Here is a 17414-nt window from a genome sequence, read left to right as displayed (position 1 = left end):
TCCTCTGTCACCATACAGCCAGACAATCTACAAACACAGCAATAGTCCACATCACACAGTTGGACAATCACACATCTCTTTGTGTTGTGAAGATGCTGACTGCTGTTTCTGCTCATGTCAACAGCAGTGATGAACACACACATCCTGATCAGCTCTCCTTATTGATCACATCAGCAAACACACACACACACTCACACATTCAACAAGGACTCGACATCATCTGTAGACGTGTACAGAGCAAAGACATTGTTCATAATACACCACATCAAGCTGTAAAGTCTGCTGTGAGGAGGAAGAAGACACACTTGAGCTCAGAAGATCCTCTTAAAGTCATGTATAAAACACAACAGGAAATGAGCTGATTTCATCATTTATATTGTGATTCTGTTGTGGACTAAAACAAAATGAGCTCAGACAAACACAAAGCCGCTCTCTTCATGTGTTCATCACCTGACCCACAGTCACGTTCACACTGATGCTCCATTAGGGGACTTTTATTCTGTCAGGAGAGAAACAGCTGATCAATATTCATGACTGCTGACTCTCCTTCACATTCAGCCTTTAGCAGATATTGTTTTAGATGAGCGAGTAATCAGGATTATTTCACACACTTTATCATGAGACTTTTATTTGTTTTCAAGAAACTGAAACTGCACAAACATGAGAGCAGCTCAAACCTTCAGCAGGACACAAAACAGCTTGACTTTAGCGTTTAACTCTGCTGCTTTCACACCTCCAGATCCACTGTTCTGCTCTGAAACAGGATTAACACTGCTATAATGTTTATTTGTGTTCTCGCTGCGCTTCACTTTCACACAGAAATGTTGAATGTCGACACCCACAGACAGACACAACCTGGTAAATTTTCAAACAGTGAACTGAGACTGCAACTATTAGTGAAATCTATATTAAAGCTCTTCAAATATGATTTAGATTTACAGTAATTGTTTTTCATGTTTAAATCTGATTTATTCTTGTGTTTAAAGCGTTTGTCATTCCTCTACTTCAGTGTCTCAGACTCATTCAGAAATGATTATTAAATGCTGGATTAATGCACAAGAGAGTTTGGCGAACACGTTTTACACCATTTCAAATATATATTATATGTGCGGCTGTATAAGTCACATACAGCGCTCAGCATAATGGAGGACAGCCCATTCTGAAAACCAAGACTTTCCTCCATTTCTCAGTCAATATAGGCAGTGTATTCTGCTGCATTTAAACAGAACACATTTATTAAACTGATTTATTTATGACAATCATATAGTCAGCAAAACACATTTCGAAATTGAAAGATAATACAATATAATAACATAATAATAATAATAATATATAACATAATACAATTAAAATAAATATTGCAAAAACCCTACAAAATTTCACCTTTTTTATTGTTTTGCTTCTCTTGATTTTTCCTCTGTTTAATTTTGTATTTAATATTTTTCTATAACACATACATTTGTCTGTAGTAGTTTTTGGACCGTTATCATGAGTTATTTTGTTAGATGAGCTCCAGATTTGGCTAATCTATTGTATATGCACAAATATAATACTGTAGAGCTTCCTATTAAACTATGAATGTAAAAGAGAGATTAGTGAGGGCTGTACTTATATATGCTGAGCACTGTATATTGTTCACCCAGAGTGTTTACATGGTCACACAGCAGTAACACAACAAGCATTGAGTTTGGGCTAGCTTCTGCAGATGGACATTGCTGTACACTGCCCTTGATGGGTGAGTGGGGGAGTGTCTGTTGTCTCTCAGGTGTGAATTATTCATGAGCATTGTCACTCACACATACAGCTGAGATCACCCAAAACACACTTAACAAAATGTAGATCATTGTAATGTTTTCTCTGAATGAGAGAACAGAATAATTTCACATAATTGTGCAGTAAATATTCTAGTCTACAAGACTGCTTACTCTAAACTCTTGTTCAGGCACATTCAGTCTGGTTTTAGATTCGTATTTCAGCTACATTTGTTTCTCTAAAACCCACTAACCACACATAATATTTATTTCTACAAAACAGATGTCAGGGCATGTCAAAACATCTCAGGGGCCAAAATCACCTCAGACCCCTGAGGGTTAACTACAGGTATAGTATGAGCAGTGTGAAACACAATCACTGATAAACCAGAATTCCTGTCATCTGGGGTTTAGTATCACCCAGGGTTAACATGTTCAAGCATGAAGAGCTCTAATATGAAACTGTCTGACTGTAGTTATTGTAGAGTGGAGAATCATTTACCTCAGTGTGTCCAGTTTACAGTGTTGACTCTTCAGTCCATCAGAGAGAAGCTTCACTCCTGAATCCTGCAGGTCATTGTTATTCAGCTCCAGCTCTCTCAGCACACAGTTTGAGGATTGTAGAGCTGAAGACAAACTCTCACAGCACTGAACAGTGAGATTACACATGACCAATCTGAGCAAGAAGAACACACATTACTAAAAACACACTGTTAATGTGATCTGATTGATTGATTTTTTTTGTTTTGTTACATCAGACAGGTGTTTAAACTCAGACCTCAGTGTGTCCAGTTTACAGTGTTGACTCTTCAGTCCATCAGAGAGCTTCTTCACTCCTGAATCCTGCAGGTCATTGTTACTCAGGTCCAGCTCTCTCAGCACACAGTTTGAGGATTGTAGAGCTGAAGACAAACTCTCACAGCACTGAACAGTGAGATTACATGCGGCCAATCTGAGAAAGAAGAACACAGATTACATTAACAGTGTGATTTCAGTCATTCATCTGATGTAAAAACAAACTATGAGTTTAATAATATAACAAAACTATTGGAATTTGTGTAAATTAGAATTATTGACTATTGTTATTTAATAAAACTGAATATTAAATGTCATCCAATATATTCCTGAACATGTTTAATGTAAATAAATGCAAAATGTTAGTTTAGATAAGAGGAACACGAGACTTTATATATTTATGAACCTGCAAAATGCAAATGACCAGAGCCTGTCAAACCTGCTGCCGGGTCCAGAAACCTCATCAGACCTCATCCACATTGCTTCTCTTTTAATTTTTTTTTTTTTTTGTCAGAATGACCAAAACATCTGACAAATTCCTAAATATATCTTTCCAATAAACCAATTTAAAAATAAACTATAAATATGATCATTAAAAATATAAAATATAAATAAAGATTTAGAGGTAATTAAATAAAATAATCATTAAAATACACTGATTTCCTGAACTGATTAAGAAAAAGAGCAACTTTCATTTGAGAAGCAGCATTTTGCAGTTTCTCCACTAATGCTCTTAAATATATCTGGACATTTCCATCTCAATCAAAACACTTTTAATGTTGTAGAGTGGAGAATCATTTACCTCAGTGTCTCCAGTTTACAGTGTTGACTCTTCAGTCCATCAGAGAGAAGCTTCACTCCTGAATCCTGCAGGTCATTGTTACTCAGGTCCAGCTCTCTCAGCACACAGTTTGAGGATTGTAGAGCTGAAGACAAACTCTCACAGCACTGAACAGTGAGATTACAGCCCTGTAGCCTGTGTAGAGGACAAACAGCAACACAATCAGCAGTGAGAAATGAGCAGTGTCGAGTGTTCATGAGTTCAGTCTACAGTGATAAAAGCAACACTGGAAATAAACTATATATATATATATATACTGCTCAAACAATAAAGGGAACACTAAAATAACACATCCTAGATCTGAATGAAATATTCTTATTAAATACTTTGTTCTTTACACAGTTGAATGTGCTGACAACAAAATCACACAGACATGATCACTGGAAATCAAATGTATTAACCCATGGAGGACTGGATTAGGAGTCACACTCAAAGCTGTAGTGAACTGCAGGAATTGCTGACACACTCCAGACACATGAGGTCCAGCATTGTCTTGCATTAGGAGGAATCCAGGGTCAACCAGACCGTACATGGTCTCACAAGGGTCTGAGGATCTCATCTCAGTACCTAATGGCAGTCAGGCTACCTCATGGTGTTGTACCATGGTGTTGGGCTGCAACCCTTACCTGTGGACATCGGGCCCTCATACCACCCTCATGCCTCAGAACAAGCCTGTTTAATTCATTTAGAAATATCTTTTTATTTTTTTATTGATTGAATCTACATTAAACTAAACCTGTATTTCCCCATTCATATGACTGTACTGAATTATTGAACAGATTATTAATAACTAATCAGAGAGCATTTTACTGAGCTCAGTGTAAAGTTTAGTGTTTAGGCCTACAGTAAATGTAATATTAGAGGCATGTCTGCGGCGAGACGGCAATACTGTGTCTAAAATTACACTATTTCTCTGATCAGAAAACAAACACAATTATCCAAGAGCAACACTGTGTTAGATTTGAGCAAATACACATCAACAAATGTCCTATTCAGCTGCAGGAGCACAGGGATTTACAGGGATTTGAGTTATTTTCCAGGATAAACTGTAAAGCAAATGAAGTAGATTATTAAATAAGTACAAATGTTGTTTGTGTGAGTAAAAAGTCAAGAAAAGTTTGTTAAATACGTTTAGAAATGCTGAAATAAATGAGCAAATAAGGAAACAGAACACTGCCGCCGCGTCCCCATGCAGTAATATGGTGTATCAGCGATCTCACAGGGGGACGATATGGCCAGCTAAAGATTTTCTGTTAAAGCAGGGCAGTGATTCACTAAACTGATCTGAGTCTTCAGTGCAGACTGATGTGTGTCTTCTGTGATCAATCAATGAATACTCACAGAGCTCTTCTGCAGTTTCTCACAGCTGCTGTCAGTCTCCGTCTTCCCTCAGCTGATGTGTTGAATTTATTAAAGTCTAACTCATCCAGCCGCTCCTCTGACATCTCAATCATGTAGGAGATTGTTGAGCAGTGAGCAGGAGAGAGTCTCTCCTCTGAGTGTTTGTCTGATTTCACAAACTCCTGAATCTCTCTGGCCAGAGTCTGATCTTTACTCTCCAGCAGACAGAGGAACAGATTGATGGATCTTTCAGCTGAGAGACGGTTATCTCTCTTGATCTTGTCTTTAATGTCCTGTGTGATTTCTCTGATGTTCTCTGAGCTCTCCTCTGTGTGTGTCAGCAGATCCTGGAAGAGTCTCTGATTGGACTCCAGTGAGACGCCCAGCAGGAACCGCAGGAACAGATCCAGATGACCATTACTACTCCTGACAGCTTTATCTACTGCTGAACTGAGCAGATCATACAGAGACTTCTCAGAGCTGGACTGTAGATATTGATCATATGAATATTCATATTCTTCATCATCTGAATATTCTTCATCATAAATCTCCCTCAGCGGTTCTCTGTTCTCTGTTAAATGGCAGTAAAACACAAATAAAGCAGCCAGAAACTCCTGAAAGCTGAGATGGATGAAGCTGTAGACTTTCCTCTGATGAATCACAGATTCCTCCTTGAAGATCTCAGTGCAGATCCCAGAATACACCGAGGCGTCAGTGACGTCTATGCCGCTCTCAATCAGGTCCTCCTCATAGAACATCACATTGCCCTTCATCAGCTGTCTGAAAGCCACTTCAGCAAGTTTGAGGATCACTCCTCTGTTGGACTGCAGGAGTTTCTCTGGATCTCTCTCTTCATACTTCTGCTTCCTCATGTTGATCTGAATCAGCAGGAAGTGGATGTACATTTCAGTCAGAGTTTGAGGGATTTCTGCACTCACATCTTCTTCCAGGAGCTTCTGAAGCACAGTGGAGGAGATCCAGCAGAAGACGGGTATGTGGCACATGATCTGGAGGCTTCTTGCTCTTCTGATGTGGGAGATGATTCTGCTGGCTTGATGCTCGTCGCTGATTCTCTTCCTGAAATATTCCTCCTTCTGAGGCTCAGTGAATCCCTGAATCTCTGTCAGACGCTTGATGTGTCTGGAGGGGATCTGATGGGCCGCTGCTGGTCTGGAGGTGATCCAGATGACAGCAGAGGGAAGCAGATCTCCTTTCAGGAGGCTCCGCATCAACACAGCCACTGATGAAGATTCAGTCACAGCACAAACTTTCTCCTCATCTGAAAAGTTGAGTGTGATTCTGCTTTCATCCAGACCATCAAAGATGAACACAACTCTACACTGCTCATAAATCTTGGGCTCCAGATCTTCAAGTTCAGGATGAAAGTCCAGCAGAAGTCTGTGAAGACTGTACTGATGATCTCTGATCAAGTTCAGCTCTCGAAATGGAAGCACAAACATGAAATCTACATCCTGATGGTCTTTTCCCTCGGCCCAGTCCACAATGAACTTCTGCACAGAGACGGTTTTCCCGATTCCAGCGATGCCTTTAGTGAGAACAGTCTTGATCTGGGCTTTCTCCTTCTTGATCTTCTCCTCATGTCCTGCTCCAGCTGAGGCTTTAAAGATGTCATTGCAGTAGACTGGAGTGTGTTGTGAGGGTTTTGTTCTGGCTCTTTTCTCCATCTGTAAAACCTCATGTTCTTCATTCACTCCTTCACTCTCTCCTTCTATGATGTAGAGCTGTGTGTAGATGCTGTTCAGGAGGGTTTGAGTCTCTCCATGGTTGATTCCCTCAAATAATCTCTCATACTTGTTCTTCATGCTGGTTTTGTGCTGCTCTTTGACTCTCTGAAGTTCATCATGTTCTGGTTGGAGTGAATCCTGCTGCAGGTCTCCAGTCTGATCATCTCCATCCACACTGCAGAAACAACAACAACACAAAGAGTCAATAAGTGTGAGTGTAAAGATCCTGTAGCAAAGCAGAGTGTGTGTTTCTCTCGATGTGCGTTTCACCTGTTAAACACTCTGTTATTACTTATAAGTAGTAGTAGTGTTGAATATTCTTGCCAGTGGCTATATATTTTGTACAGAGCTGAGCAGGTTGATCTCTTAGATCTTACCAGTTAAAGTTATTATCAACTTTTATTACAAGACTGATACTGATTGGTCCGAGCTGGTCATTCTGATAGGAGATATTCTGTAATATTCATCATTATTAGCATTTTTTTTCTTGATGGAAGACTTGTGAGCTGATCAAAAATCATTATTTAGTGTTCGATCATTTAGTGTTCGATCATGTGTCTATTATCGCTCACTGTAATCAATCAGTAATGTCCACTCCTCATCATTGTCCAGTAGTTGTGTGTGTATCAGAATATAAACACTGCATCACTTCATCTACATCCTCCACTTCAGACATCTGACTGTCCAGAACTCATGTCATAACACAAGTGTCCTTCCTCTACTGACTCATCTGTATTTCTGCAGCGCTTTAACAGTGATGATTGTGTGAAAGCAGCGCTGAACTAACGCTCTAATAATCCTCTACTGTTGATCAAATGAGCATGAGCTGACACTGAGTGTAAAAGTCTCTTGTGTTGAGGAGAATGTCTTCAGTGGACTGAGAGAATAAAGTCTAATAATGTCTGATCTCTTCTAGAAAACACATGATCATATAAATGCTGCAGTATAGTCAGGTGTGTGTGCAGATGATCTACCTGACGACAATAACAGGTGGTGTGTGTTCACTCCAAAAATTAGTTTTTGGGTCATCCATAGACCGGTCACTCTTCAGAGACACACAGCTGGGCTCTGCTTCTGCTCTCCTCCTCTTCTGTGAGCTGAAACAGAGGAGATTAAAGTTCAGCGCTGCACACACTGGACTCAACACAGCAGAAATTACTCATTCTTCATTTAAATAAACTCCTGAAGCAGCACTTCATACATTCATTTCCTTTATATCTGAACAGAAACTGTCTGGATGTGTTAAATGAGTTAAAAGATCAGACAGAGATAAATATATCAGCAAACACAGATCAATGAGCACTTCTAGAACAAAGACATAAGAGAAACTCAGCACTATTAGAGCAGATCAGGGCTGAATCAACTCATCATCAGAATCACTGAATGAAGCTGACAGTGTAGGTGTGGGAGGAGCTTAATAATTTAGGTGTGTCAATCATCATCACATGACTATATAAGCAGCAGTATAAACTGCACTGTGTCAGCTGACTGTTATTCCCACCTCCAGCAGCTCCCCTTATCCTCCTCCTCATCACTCAGTCTTCAGAAGGTCACTCATCGGGGGTTTGTCTGCAGAGCTCCAGTCCAGACTTTGAGGACAGCAAGACAAGTTCATTTACCATCATCTATCATGACTGAATGAGCAGGAGAACTCGAGAAATATCAATTCTAGAACCCAAATGTGTTGATCAGCAGCATCTATGAGGCCAACACAACATGATGATGACTGCGCTTCAGTGAAAACAGACTCAGATCAGAGGAATGGCTGATCAGTACAGCACAGAAACAGCAGGGGAAAGTGTGCAGGAAAAGCCCTTTATGGCAGGAGATCGGGAACACTTTAGTTTAGCTCACAATTCATACTATTAACTACCGGCTTATTATCTGTGGAATGTGAACATATGAACTGCTCATTAGTAGTCATACAGTATGATCTTATTGTGGATCCCTAACCTTACCCAAAACCTAAACCCACCTTCTACCTCACTAACTATTAATAAAGCGCTGATTGGTTTGTTAACACCATCAATTGTGGCCTGAAGTGTAAAGCGGAGATCTTCAAGCACTATCCTGCAGAGCTCAGATACAACATCTAACATCTGAAACCCAACAGATCCACAACACTAATTACCTGATTCATTTATTATGAAAATACTCATCAGTTGCAGATATTAAAGAGATGATCTACCTGACAGCAGCTCCTGTGTTTTCACTCTTAAATGTTAGACACACATAGACACACAGCTGGGCTCTGCTTCTGCTCTCTTCTGATGAACTGAACTAAAACAGAGAAGATTAAAGTTCAGCGCTGCACACACTGGAGTCAACACAGCAGATTTACTCAACATTTCATCATTAAAACACTGTTTAAACAGCACTTCATGATACTTTTCATGATGATTGTACACAATCTTGCTGACTGAGTGTGTTAAATATTCAGACAGATTAAAAACACAACTAACAGAGAGTAAATATAATATCCCCAGACAGCACACATATGTTGGGCCGATGTCGGCTGAAGGTCAACACGTCGGCCCCTTTAATTCTAACATCTATATATGGTCAGCCAAACATACGCATGTTCATTCGGTCGTGTGTTCTATTGTTCCAGCTCATCAAACGTCGGCTCTGCATCGGTTAACGACCAGAGGCCGACGAAGCACTTCATAAGCACTTTATCTCTCATGCCCATGAAAGAATCCGGCAACATATTTGGTTTACAAGTAAGTTTTCGCATGCATAATAGATTAAACAAACGCGACATACATCATGTCTATTGCGTCAGTCGGTCCAGCTTTAAATTGCCTGCATTAATGCATTAAAACTGACCAAAATATCTACAACATATAATTTCAATTCATTATAATATAAGAAAGTTTTGTTTTCATTGTTATGGTTTTTTAATAATGAAAACATTTTGTCCTGCTGTAAACTGGTTTGCTTTTTTTACTGTGGCTTTTTCTAAAGCATTTTTCCCAGTGTAAGTTAAAATCAAAGTCTGTTTTGCATTTCGGCTGTTAAATTAAAATAAATACCTTTTCACAGAGTGACATCTTTATTTTATATACATGCATTTATATTTAGTGCTTATTTATTTTTGACAGTGAATCTGAGGCACAAATAAAGTGTGACTTTGTTTTGTAACAGTTTATAACAATTTATAAGCTCATCTTAAAAATAATAGCGTATACAAAACTGCTAAATGCATTTTAAATTCAAGATTTAATATAAAAGGTTATTATTTAAATTGTTTATGGAGTGATCATGTTTATTTATGTAAAGTGGTGTGGGAGGAGCTTAATCATGCAGGCGTGTCAATCATCATCACATGACTATATAAGCAGCAGTATAAACTGCACTGTGTCAGCTGACTGTTATTCCCGCCTCCAGCAGCTCCCCTTATCCTCCTCCTCATCACTCAGTCTTCAGAAGGTCACTCATCGGGGGTTTGTCTGCAGAGCTCCAGTCCAGACTTTGAGGACAGCAAGACAAGTTCATTTACCATCATCTATCATGACTGAATGAGCAGGAGAACTCGAGAAATATCAATTCTAGAAACCAAATGTGTTGATCAGCAGCATCTATGAGGCCAACACAACATGATGATGACTGCGCTTCAGTGAAAACAGACTCAGATCAGAGGAATGGCTGATCAGTACAGCACAGAAACAGCAGGGGAAAGTGTGCAGGAAAAGCCCTTTATGGCAGGAGATCTTCAACCCTGGAGAGACACTATCCTGCAGAGCTCAGATACAACATCTCACCTTTTAATCTCAAATAAATGAAAAAAATCACTTGACTCATTTATTATGGGAATAATCATTAGTTGCAGATCTAATAGACATGATCTACCTGAGGACAGCAGGTGGTGTGTGTTCACTCCTAAAATTAGTTCTTTTATTATCAATAGACGCGTCACTCTTCAGAGACACACAGCTGGGCTCTGCTTCTGCTCTCCTCCTCTTATATGATCTAAAACAGTTCAGATTAAAGTTCAGCGCTGCATTTTATATCATTTAATTTATATTAGTACAAAAACTCTTGCGTTACGTTATCATAGACAAAATTACCCACAAATAACTATCAAGTATCTTTTTTGTTACAATCGAAGTAATAAATGTAATGTGTTGGTCTAATACCTGTGTCCTGTAGACAAATCCTGATCTCCAGAAGTGTGTGTGTCCTCCATGATGGATGTGTAGAGTGTGATGTCCAGTAGAAACTATAGCAGACACTGAGAAACAATCACAGATGTGCAGTCATTGATCAGCCTTCATCATTGAGCTGAATTCAGCAGGAATAGATCAGCAGCTGTGAAACGAAATCCGAAGATCGACACGAGTAAACAAAAGAAAAACCGTACAGTCATTATTCATTTGATTATGATAAAATTATATATATATATATATATAACCTTACATGTTTTGTGAAGACATTAAAGATTTAAAGTTGTTCTGCGTTGTAAATGCTGGATTCTGTCTGTTTAAAATGGCGACACAACAATGAAGCCCTTTCACTTTCGTTTATGAAGGGCGGTGAAGTGCCGAATACTGTGGCCAGGGGGCGCTGTTCAGTAAAATATTAACTCGGGAACGCCTTGGTTGCGCGAACAAACGATCGAAAATCAAGCGATCCTCGTCGAGTGGCGCAGTAAATGATGTTTTAATGCTAAGATTGAGCAAACATGTTGATTGGAGAACTTTAATTCACTGTACAGCGACTCTGATTACAGATTTCAGCACAACTGCGTCACGAGTTCAGTGAAAAACATCCGCCACAAACACCCTAAACAGAGCAGATATAGACATACAGGATCCCAAAGGAAATGCAGGCAGTTACTTTTAATCAAAAGACATGTAGGGGTTTAGTTAAGTGACTTTACCTGAAGCAGTATAAACTGTTATGAAGAACTGGGTTGCACTGGTAACTGTTACGGTGCCAATCGTCTCAGTATGTATATTAACACTATTAATGTCCAATAACCATGAAAGAAAAAAACACAGACGTACTAAATTGTAGGTGTTTACTCAAATAGGATATATTAATTCTCAAATAAAAATATTATTTAAATGAACAAAAACATACATCAAAAAAGCGTAGGCCTGAGCAAATAATAATGAAATAAAAAGGTTCACAATAGTATGAAAGAATAATGCTGATTGCTTACAAATCAATAATAAAGAAAACTATTATAAAAAGTCCTTTCTACACGTTCAGATACCAGGAGGTTGAATGAAGCTGGTCTTTTAGCTACAGTCTCAGGGCCGTTGGTGCACAATGAATCCTCCCGCGATGAGAAGGGCAAAAATTCCAGCCGGTACTAAATGTTGCTGAATAATTATGATACTGCTTCATACGACTCTTGCACATGTGTGGTTCTATAATGAACAAATTAATGTGATCAGTAATAATTGGAATCATCGTATGATGGACACCACTAGCACTATAAATGTGCTGAGTCATATCCATACAATATGAATGTAGATAGTAGTAATGTGGGCAATTATATACTCAAACATAACAATCAACAATGCAGCAGTTGTACATCAATTAAACACAAGTAACTGACAATCATATTAATATAATATAATGTACTGTCGAGTGAAACTCACGTTTTTCATTGACGCACTTGCAAGGATCGTCACGAGCGAGACTTCGGCACCGTCTATAAGCGTTATTAAAAACCATCCGCTGTCAATCCAGATTATCATACACCCTTCTGCAGTTCACAAAGTGAAGGTGCTACAGAACGAGTGGATAGTTTACTGTTTTACGCCGTAAAAGATGAGATTGTAGGACCTCCGCTTTCACATCGCCATTCCTGAACTGATTCACTTTCGTTTTTATCATTCGGTTGACTTGAACTGAACTGATTCGCGAACGCTTGCTTGATTTGGTTGATTCCTAACTGAACTGATTCGCGGTGGCGCGACTCACTAAATATGCCACACCTTTTCTTCTAAATGAGATATAAAATAATCTTCATACAACACCTATTTTAAATGTGCATAAACTGAACAATGGCTTTTTTACATAAACACTGGACACGGAGCACAGTAAATACGCCACGTATATCTTCCTTCTTCTTCTTCTTCTTCTTCTGGCAGTATGTTGAGTTAGAGAGCAGAGTAGTAAAGTTGATAACGCCACCTACTGTAGCTCGGCTGGAAGAATATAGTTAGTGTTTGATGTAGCAGGTAAAACCCAAAATAGTGTTTGGGTACTTGTATTGAATATGTCAAGTCCTCACTGATATATGAGGTGTGGTTATGTGCATGACCTGATTCTGAGTGTATTAAAGCTGAGCCGCTCTGACCAGCTTTGCGCTTTCTGACTTCTCTACACTGAGGTTGGTTGCCCTTTATCCTCAACGGAGCATAAAGTAAGGATTTTGTTTCTGTTATTGGTTTTTTGTTTATTCTACTTTTCCACTGGATTTTATTTTATTAATAAACGTGTATTTTATTACTTTTCTTTACTGGAGTGGACATTGATTTCATTTTCCAGAACTCATCAAAGTTACCCTGTGTGGTGAAGAAGGAATCTAATTAATTATTTTGTAAAATACATTATAAAGACGATCATTTAACTAAACTCTAGCTAAGAATTATAGCGAAGGGAGGATCCTGGTTTTTCTTTGTTTAATTATTGTGATTAAATAAAGGTGATCCAGCACAGCTCCTACTTTCCATAAAGGACCACAGCAGCATGTATATGCTCCGACATGATGTTTAGTAGTACATTAATTTACTTACAGGTTTTTATGCAGTTGTTTTGGATGTAGTTTATCAAGAAAACACACAGTAAATCACTCTTGTTCCAGCAGATGGCAGCGTCTACATTATTTTTGTAAAGGGCTTTCTGTGGGAACGTGACTAAAAGCACTCTCTGGTCTTTGCATTTCTTGAACACAATCGATCCGCACATTTGAATTGATGCAAGTTTCTGAACTGCTCTAGCACAGACTTGTGTTTTGTCTTGTTAAAAACAGCTGAATATTGCCTATAGTTTGTACGAAAGTGTATAATAATCATGACAATGTAGAAATATATGTGGAAATATATACAAGTTCATATTTGGATATTACATATATTAAAATGTCATATATGCAGCATTTAGAAATAGTGCAAAAATGGCAGATTACACACATTTATTATTTATTTATTTAGTTATATATGTTCATGGTCCTTGTCTTGTATGTGAACTCTTAGTTCACTTCCTGTCTGGTGTGTCATTTTGTAGTCAGTTTGTATTTTTTCTTAATTGATTGGTTTCTCGACTGTTCCCAAGTGTATGGTTGCTTAAAAAACGTCATCTTTCTTCAATATGTATAAAAAAGTACACCCTTACTTATTGTTTGCACTAACTTTGTTCACCTTGTGACGAATTGTATGCTTTTGTGCTGCTGTCTGCCTGTGTTCTTCTTAATGTCAGGATCTGAGCTCTTCTCTTTTCATGTTGGTGTCTTCATGATTACATTAAATTGTATTATCTATCAGCTGATGCCGTCATCCAAACCCCCTTACAAGTGAGGACAATGGAAGAAATCAAATCAATAAATGCGTAAGTACTATAACAAGTTTCATTTTTTTCTTTAATAAACATCTTTAATAAACATATTTTATTCTCCCGCTGTCCCTGAGTATGTATTATGACAATTAGGAATCCTAAACCTGAGTTATGAATATATTGTTTTTCTTTTAATACTGCTGGACATGTGCTAATGTTCAATAATACAACATATATCGTGATTATGAACATGTATGTGTGATATTGTTATCAAGGGAGGGGGGACAGATTGAGTAATTATGTATGTTTAAACTGTTACAGTCTTTTTAAGAATATACAGACTAGAGATTTAATATGTTTCAACTTTTCATGTTTATCTGGTCTACCATGAAGTCAATGACCCCTTATAGACCCCTTCATTAACACTGACTGTACAAAAAGGTTCAAATCGTTATCATTAGTTCATTTACTGTCGGTTTCCTTAAGCGGTTTGAGTTGCTTTAACTTATTGGGTTTTCAGTACTCAGTTGGTTTGAGTTCTCTTCATTTATTGGGTTTTACTGTGCTCAAATTGCTTCGTTTACTCAAATGGATTAAGTTCACAGTACTCATTAGGATTAGTTTTTGAACTTAGTTTGTTGCAATTGGTTTCCTCAAATGGTTTGAGTTACATTAACTTATTGGGCTTTACAGGGTGGTAACTGCTGATTTGAATGCATTAACTAACATTCACTAATGACACCTCATTGTAATGTTTCAATTGTTTCTTGAAATATTTGTTTACAAAAGCATTTATATTCAACAACATGATAAAATATACTGCATTCCACACAATTCCTTTATGTTGACTCAACACAAATCAATAAAGTTAACCTAAATGTTTTTGCCAATTTAATTTAATAGCTTAAAAACAAGAATTGTGTTGATTTGGCTTATTTTGATAAGTAGTTTGAACAACCAGATTTAAATAATATATATATATATATATATATATATATATATATATATATATATATATATATATATATATATATATATTAATTACTCCTAATAAAGTAACTTGTAAAAAGTTTGTTGATATTGTGATATATCGTATATTGTGATGAAATATTTTTCATTTAATCAGAACATGTGAAATGTAAATCAGGAATGATCCTTGTCAATAGCTTTATCAATTCCCGGATAGTTCCCAGGATTTTGAGAGACTTTGAGTGTCTAATAAGTTCAGTAAAAAAGCTTTGCTGTGTATTATTGCGTTTGTTATTATTGCATTATTTCACCCCTGCCGATGACATGACTTTATGTCTATGATTGGACATGGCCACTGGAGCTTCATAACAGGCAATACCACTTTCAGCACAGTGTGTCTAATGTCATACATGATTACTCTCGTCATGGGGGTGAGAAAAAGAATTGAAACTGTTTTAGCTATGACGCAGATTTAGCTCAGAGCTCACACAGGATAAGTGCTTTTGTTGAGCTGCAAAATGGCTCGATCTCCCGATGAAGAAAATGACTATTGAAGGTCTATGCTGGGATTTTCAAGAATGGGTTTGGAGTCAAGAAATTATGAAGATGATGGTAACTTAGGCAAGGCAAGTTTATTTCTATGGCACATTTCATACGCCCTGGCAATTCTAAGTGCTTTATGTAAACAGGAATAAAAAAAGACAAGTAAAATAAAATAAAAACAGTTAATAAAAATGATTAAAAACAGATTAAATGTGATCGGGATGCCCTTCACCATGTATCCAAGGAACACATTGATCCTTGTCAGCTTGGACGTCTTGTTATTTTGACGCGTGACTTCACCCATGGTAGACCTCACCCCTTCTACCTGTATGCTTAGGTCTGACAACTGGGCCTGGATGCGCATGTAGCACTTGGCTTTGGGGTCATCTCGTTCCTGGTCCTCTTCTGATAGTCCTAGCCGAGACACTACAGAAACCGCTGGTTGAGTGGTCTGCAGCCACCGATGTTCCTGGGCCACCTTCCAGCACTTTGCTTTCCGCATGGCCTCCTTTTAGGCCGAGGCAGAGAACTCTGCGTGCTGCTTCAGGTGCCTGTCTAGCCAGGCCTGCGTCCTCCGACAGCCGGGCACCAGACATATCGTCTTTCGCTTGTCCACACGGCCAGAAGCTAGCGAGAGCAAAGGCCTCTTCTCCTCTGAGTTTAGCATCTTGTGAACCGCTGACAGGCACCATTTTATGGCAGCTTTACTGCGCCAGTAATGTGAGCCTTTGCATGGCTTCTCTTTTCTTTTAAAAGAACCATAAAACCATTGAACCGCACCATTTGGGCAGCTTCAGTGTGCCAGCCATGTGGAACTTTGCACAGCTCTTTGCTGTGGGTGTGCACACTTGACAGGACTGAACCAGAATGGGGAAATCATCATTCTTACCCATTTCTGCTTTTCGACTGAAAATTCCGCTGGCAGGTCAGAGATAAATGGTTTCAGGCACATACCTCCAGGCGCAAGATGTTCCAACAGGTAGGCCAGGAAAGGGAGCCTCCCATTGGGCATGGCCTGGTGTTTTGGGGTCTGGGTCAACAATTCAAGTGTAGAGCGTGTTCTGTTAAGCAAACCCACAAGTTAAGACCCACCAACCTCCAACTGGAGCTTTGTCGCTCCAGACACTCACTAGTAAGAGCCACTATTCCCCAGACTCCCTCCACTTGCTCTTGCCCGGCTAAAGCTTGCCCAGGGATTGGTCACTCATCTGGGGCTTGGCTCTGGCTGCCAGGGGCCCTCCTATGAGTTGACTTCAAGGGGCTCTTACCCGGCCAAAGCTTGCCCAGTGATCAGTCACTCTTTCCAGGGCAAGCACAATCTCTGCAGAGGTCCCTAGAAGAACACCTGTTTTCCAGCAGTGCCGGGCACCCCACACTTAAGCCCGGGAACACAGACTTGGCTAAACAAACGCACCAGCTAGACGTGGCGTTAGTGACCTAAAGGACCTATCAGTCACAGCATTCAAGTTTGGAATTGGTTCTGGTGCACCAACCTCTCCCACTTCTACCACCTGGCTATAGCTATATTCAAATTCTGAGATGGCTGCAGTGCTACAACCGCTCATAGTTCTACCACCAAATTGTATTAGGAGTTTTGAGTATGCCTTGCTTAGCCAGCGACAGCTGACGGGAATTGGACACATCTTCTGGGCCAGCTCGCCTCGCTGGAGGGCCCTGCAGGTCTGCCAAAATCCCAGCTACATCTAGCAGGAAACCTTGCTCATCCCTGGGCGAGCTCCCATTGCTGGAGGGACCTGGGGGTCTGCCTGTATGCCCAGCCACAGCTAGCGTAAATCTGACAGACTAACTGGGCCATCTCGCCTCGCTAAAAGCCCCCTGGGTCTTTCTCTCTGCGCAAATACACCAAGCCACAACTTGTGGGAATTGCTAGCTCTTTCCCAGGCCAGCTCCCACCAGTGT

At 39.3% G+C, this 17414-nt stretch overlaps 1 protein-coding gene across 20 annotated transcripts in view; it reads right to left on the bottom strand.

The window, feature by feature from the left end:
• The window catches only part of LOC110439376 (protein NLRC3), a 16045-nt gene extending 3479 nt beyond the window's left edge, over positions 1-12566 (bottom strand). For 2 of the 20 annotated variants that reach the window (XM_073948176.1, XM_073948191.1), the window contains exons 1-10: positions 12086-12566; positions 10613-10707; positions 10326-10445; positions 8662-8753; positions 7448-7570; positions 4729-6648; positions 3349-3522; positions 2530-2703; positions 2254-2427; positions 1-27 (exon numbers count right to left, since the gene is read on the bottom strand). The exon at positions 1-27 is cut by the window's left edge and continues 147 nt beyond it. In XM_073948176.1, the coding sequence (XP_073804277.1) occupies positions 1-27; positions 2254-2427; positions 2530-2703; positions 3349-3522; positions 4729-6648; positions 7448-7506 (2528 nt within the window). In that variant the 5' untranslated portion in view covers positions 7507-7570; positions 8662-8753; positions 10326-10445; positions 10613-10707; positions 12086-12566. Of the gene's footprint in view, positions 28-2253; positions 2428-2529; positions 2704-3348; positions 3523-4728; positions 6649-7447; positions 7571-7974; positions 8063-8661; positions 8754-10325; positions 10446-10612; positions 10785-10892; positions 11259-11355; positions 11852-12085 lie in introns of those variants that run through there. The other 18 variants (XM_073948173.1, XM_073948175.1, XM_073948187.1 and 15 more) reach the window with 17 other exon arrangements.
• Between the last annotated feature and the right edge of the window lie 4848 nt (positions 12567-17414).

The sequence above is a fragment of the Danio rerio genome, chromosome 4 (genome assembly GCF_049306965.1).
Source record: "Danio rerio strain Tuebingen ecotype United States chromosome 4, GRCz12tu, whole genome shotgun sequence".
Lineage (NCBI taxonomy): Eukaryota > Metazoa > Chordata > Actinopteri > Cypriniformes > Danionidae > Danio > Danio rerio.
Note: the sequence above shows the minus strand (reverse complement) of the source record. Positions and strands in the feature narration are given on the sequence as shown.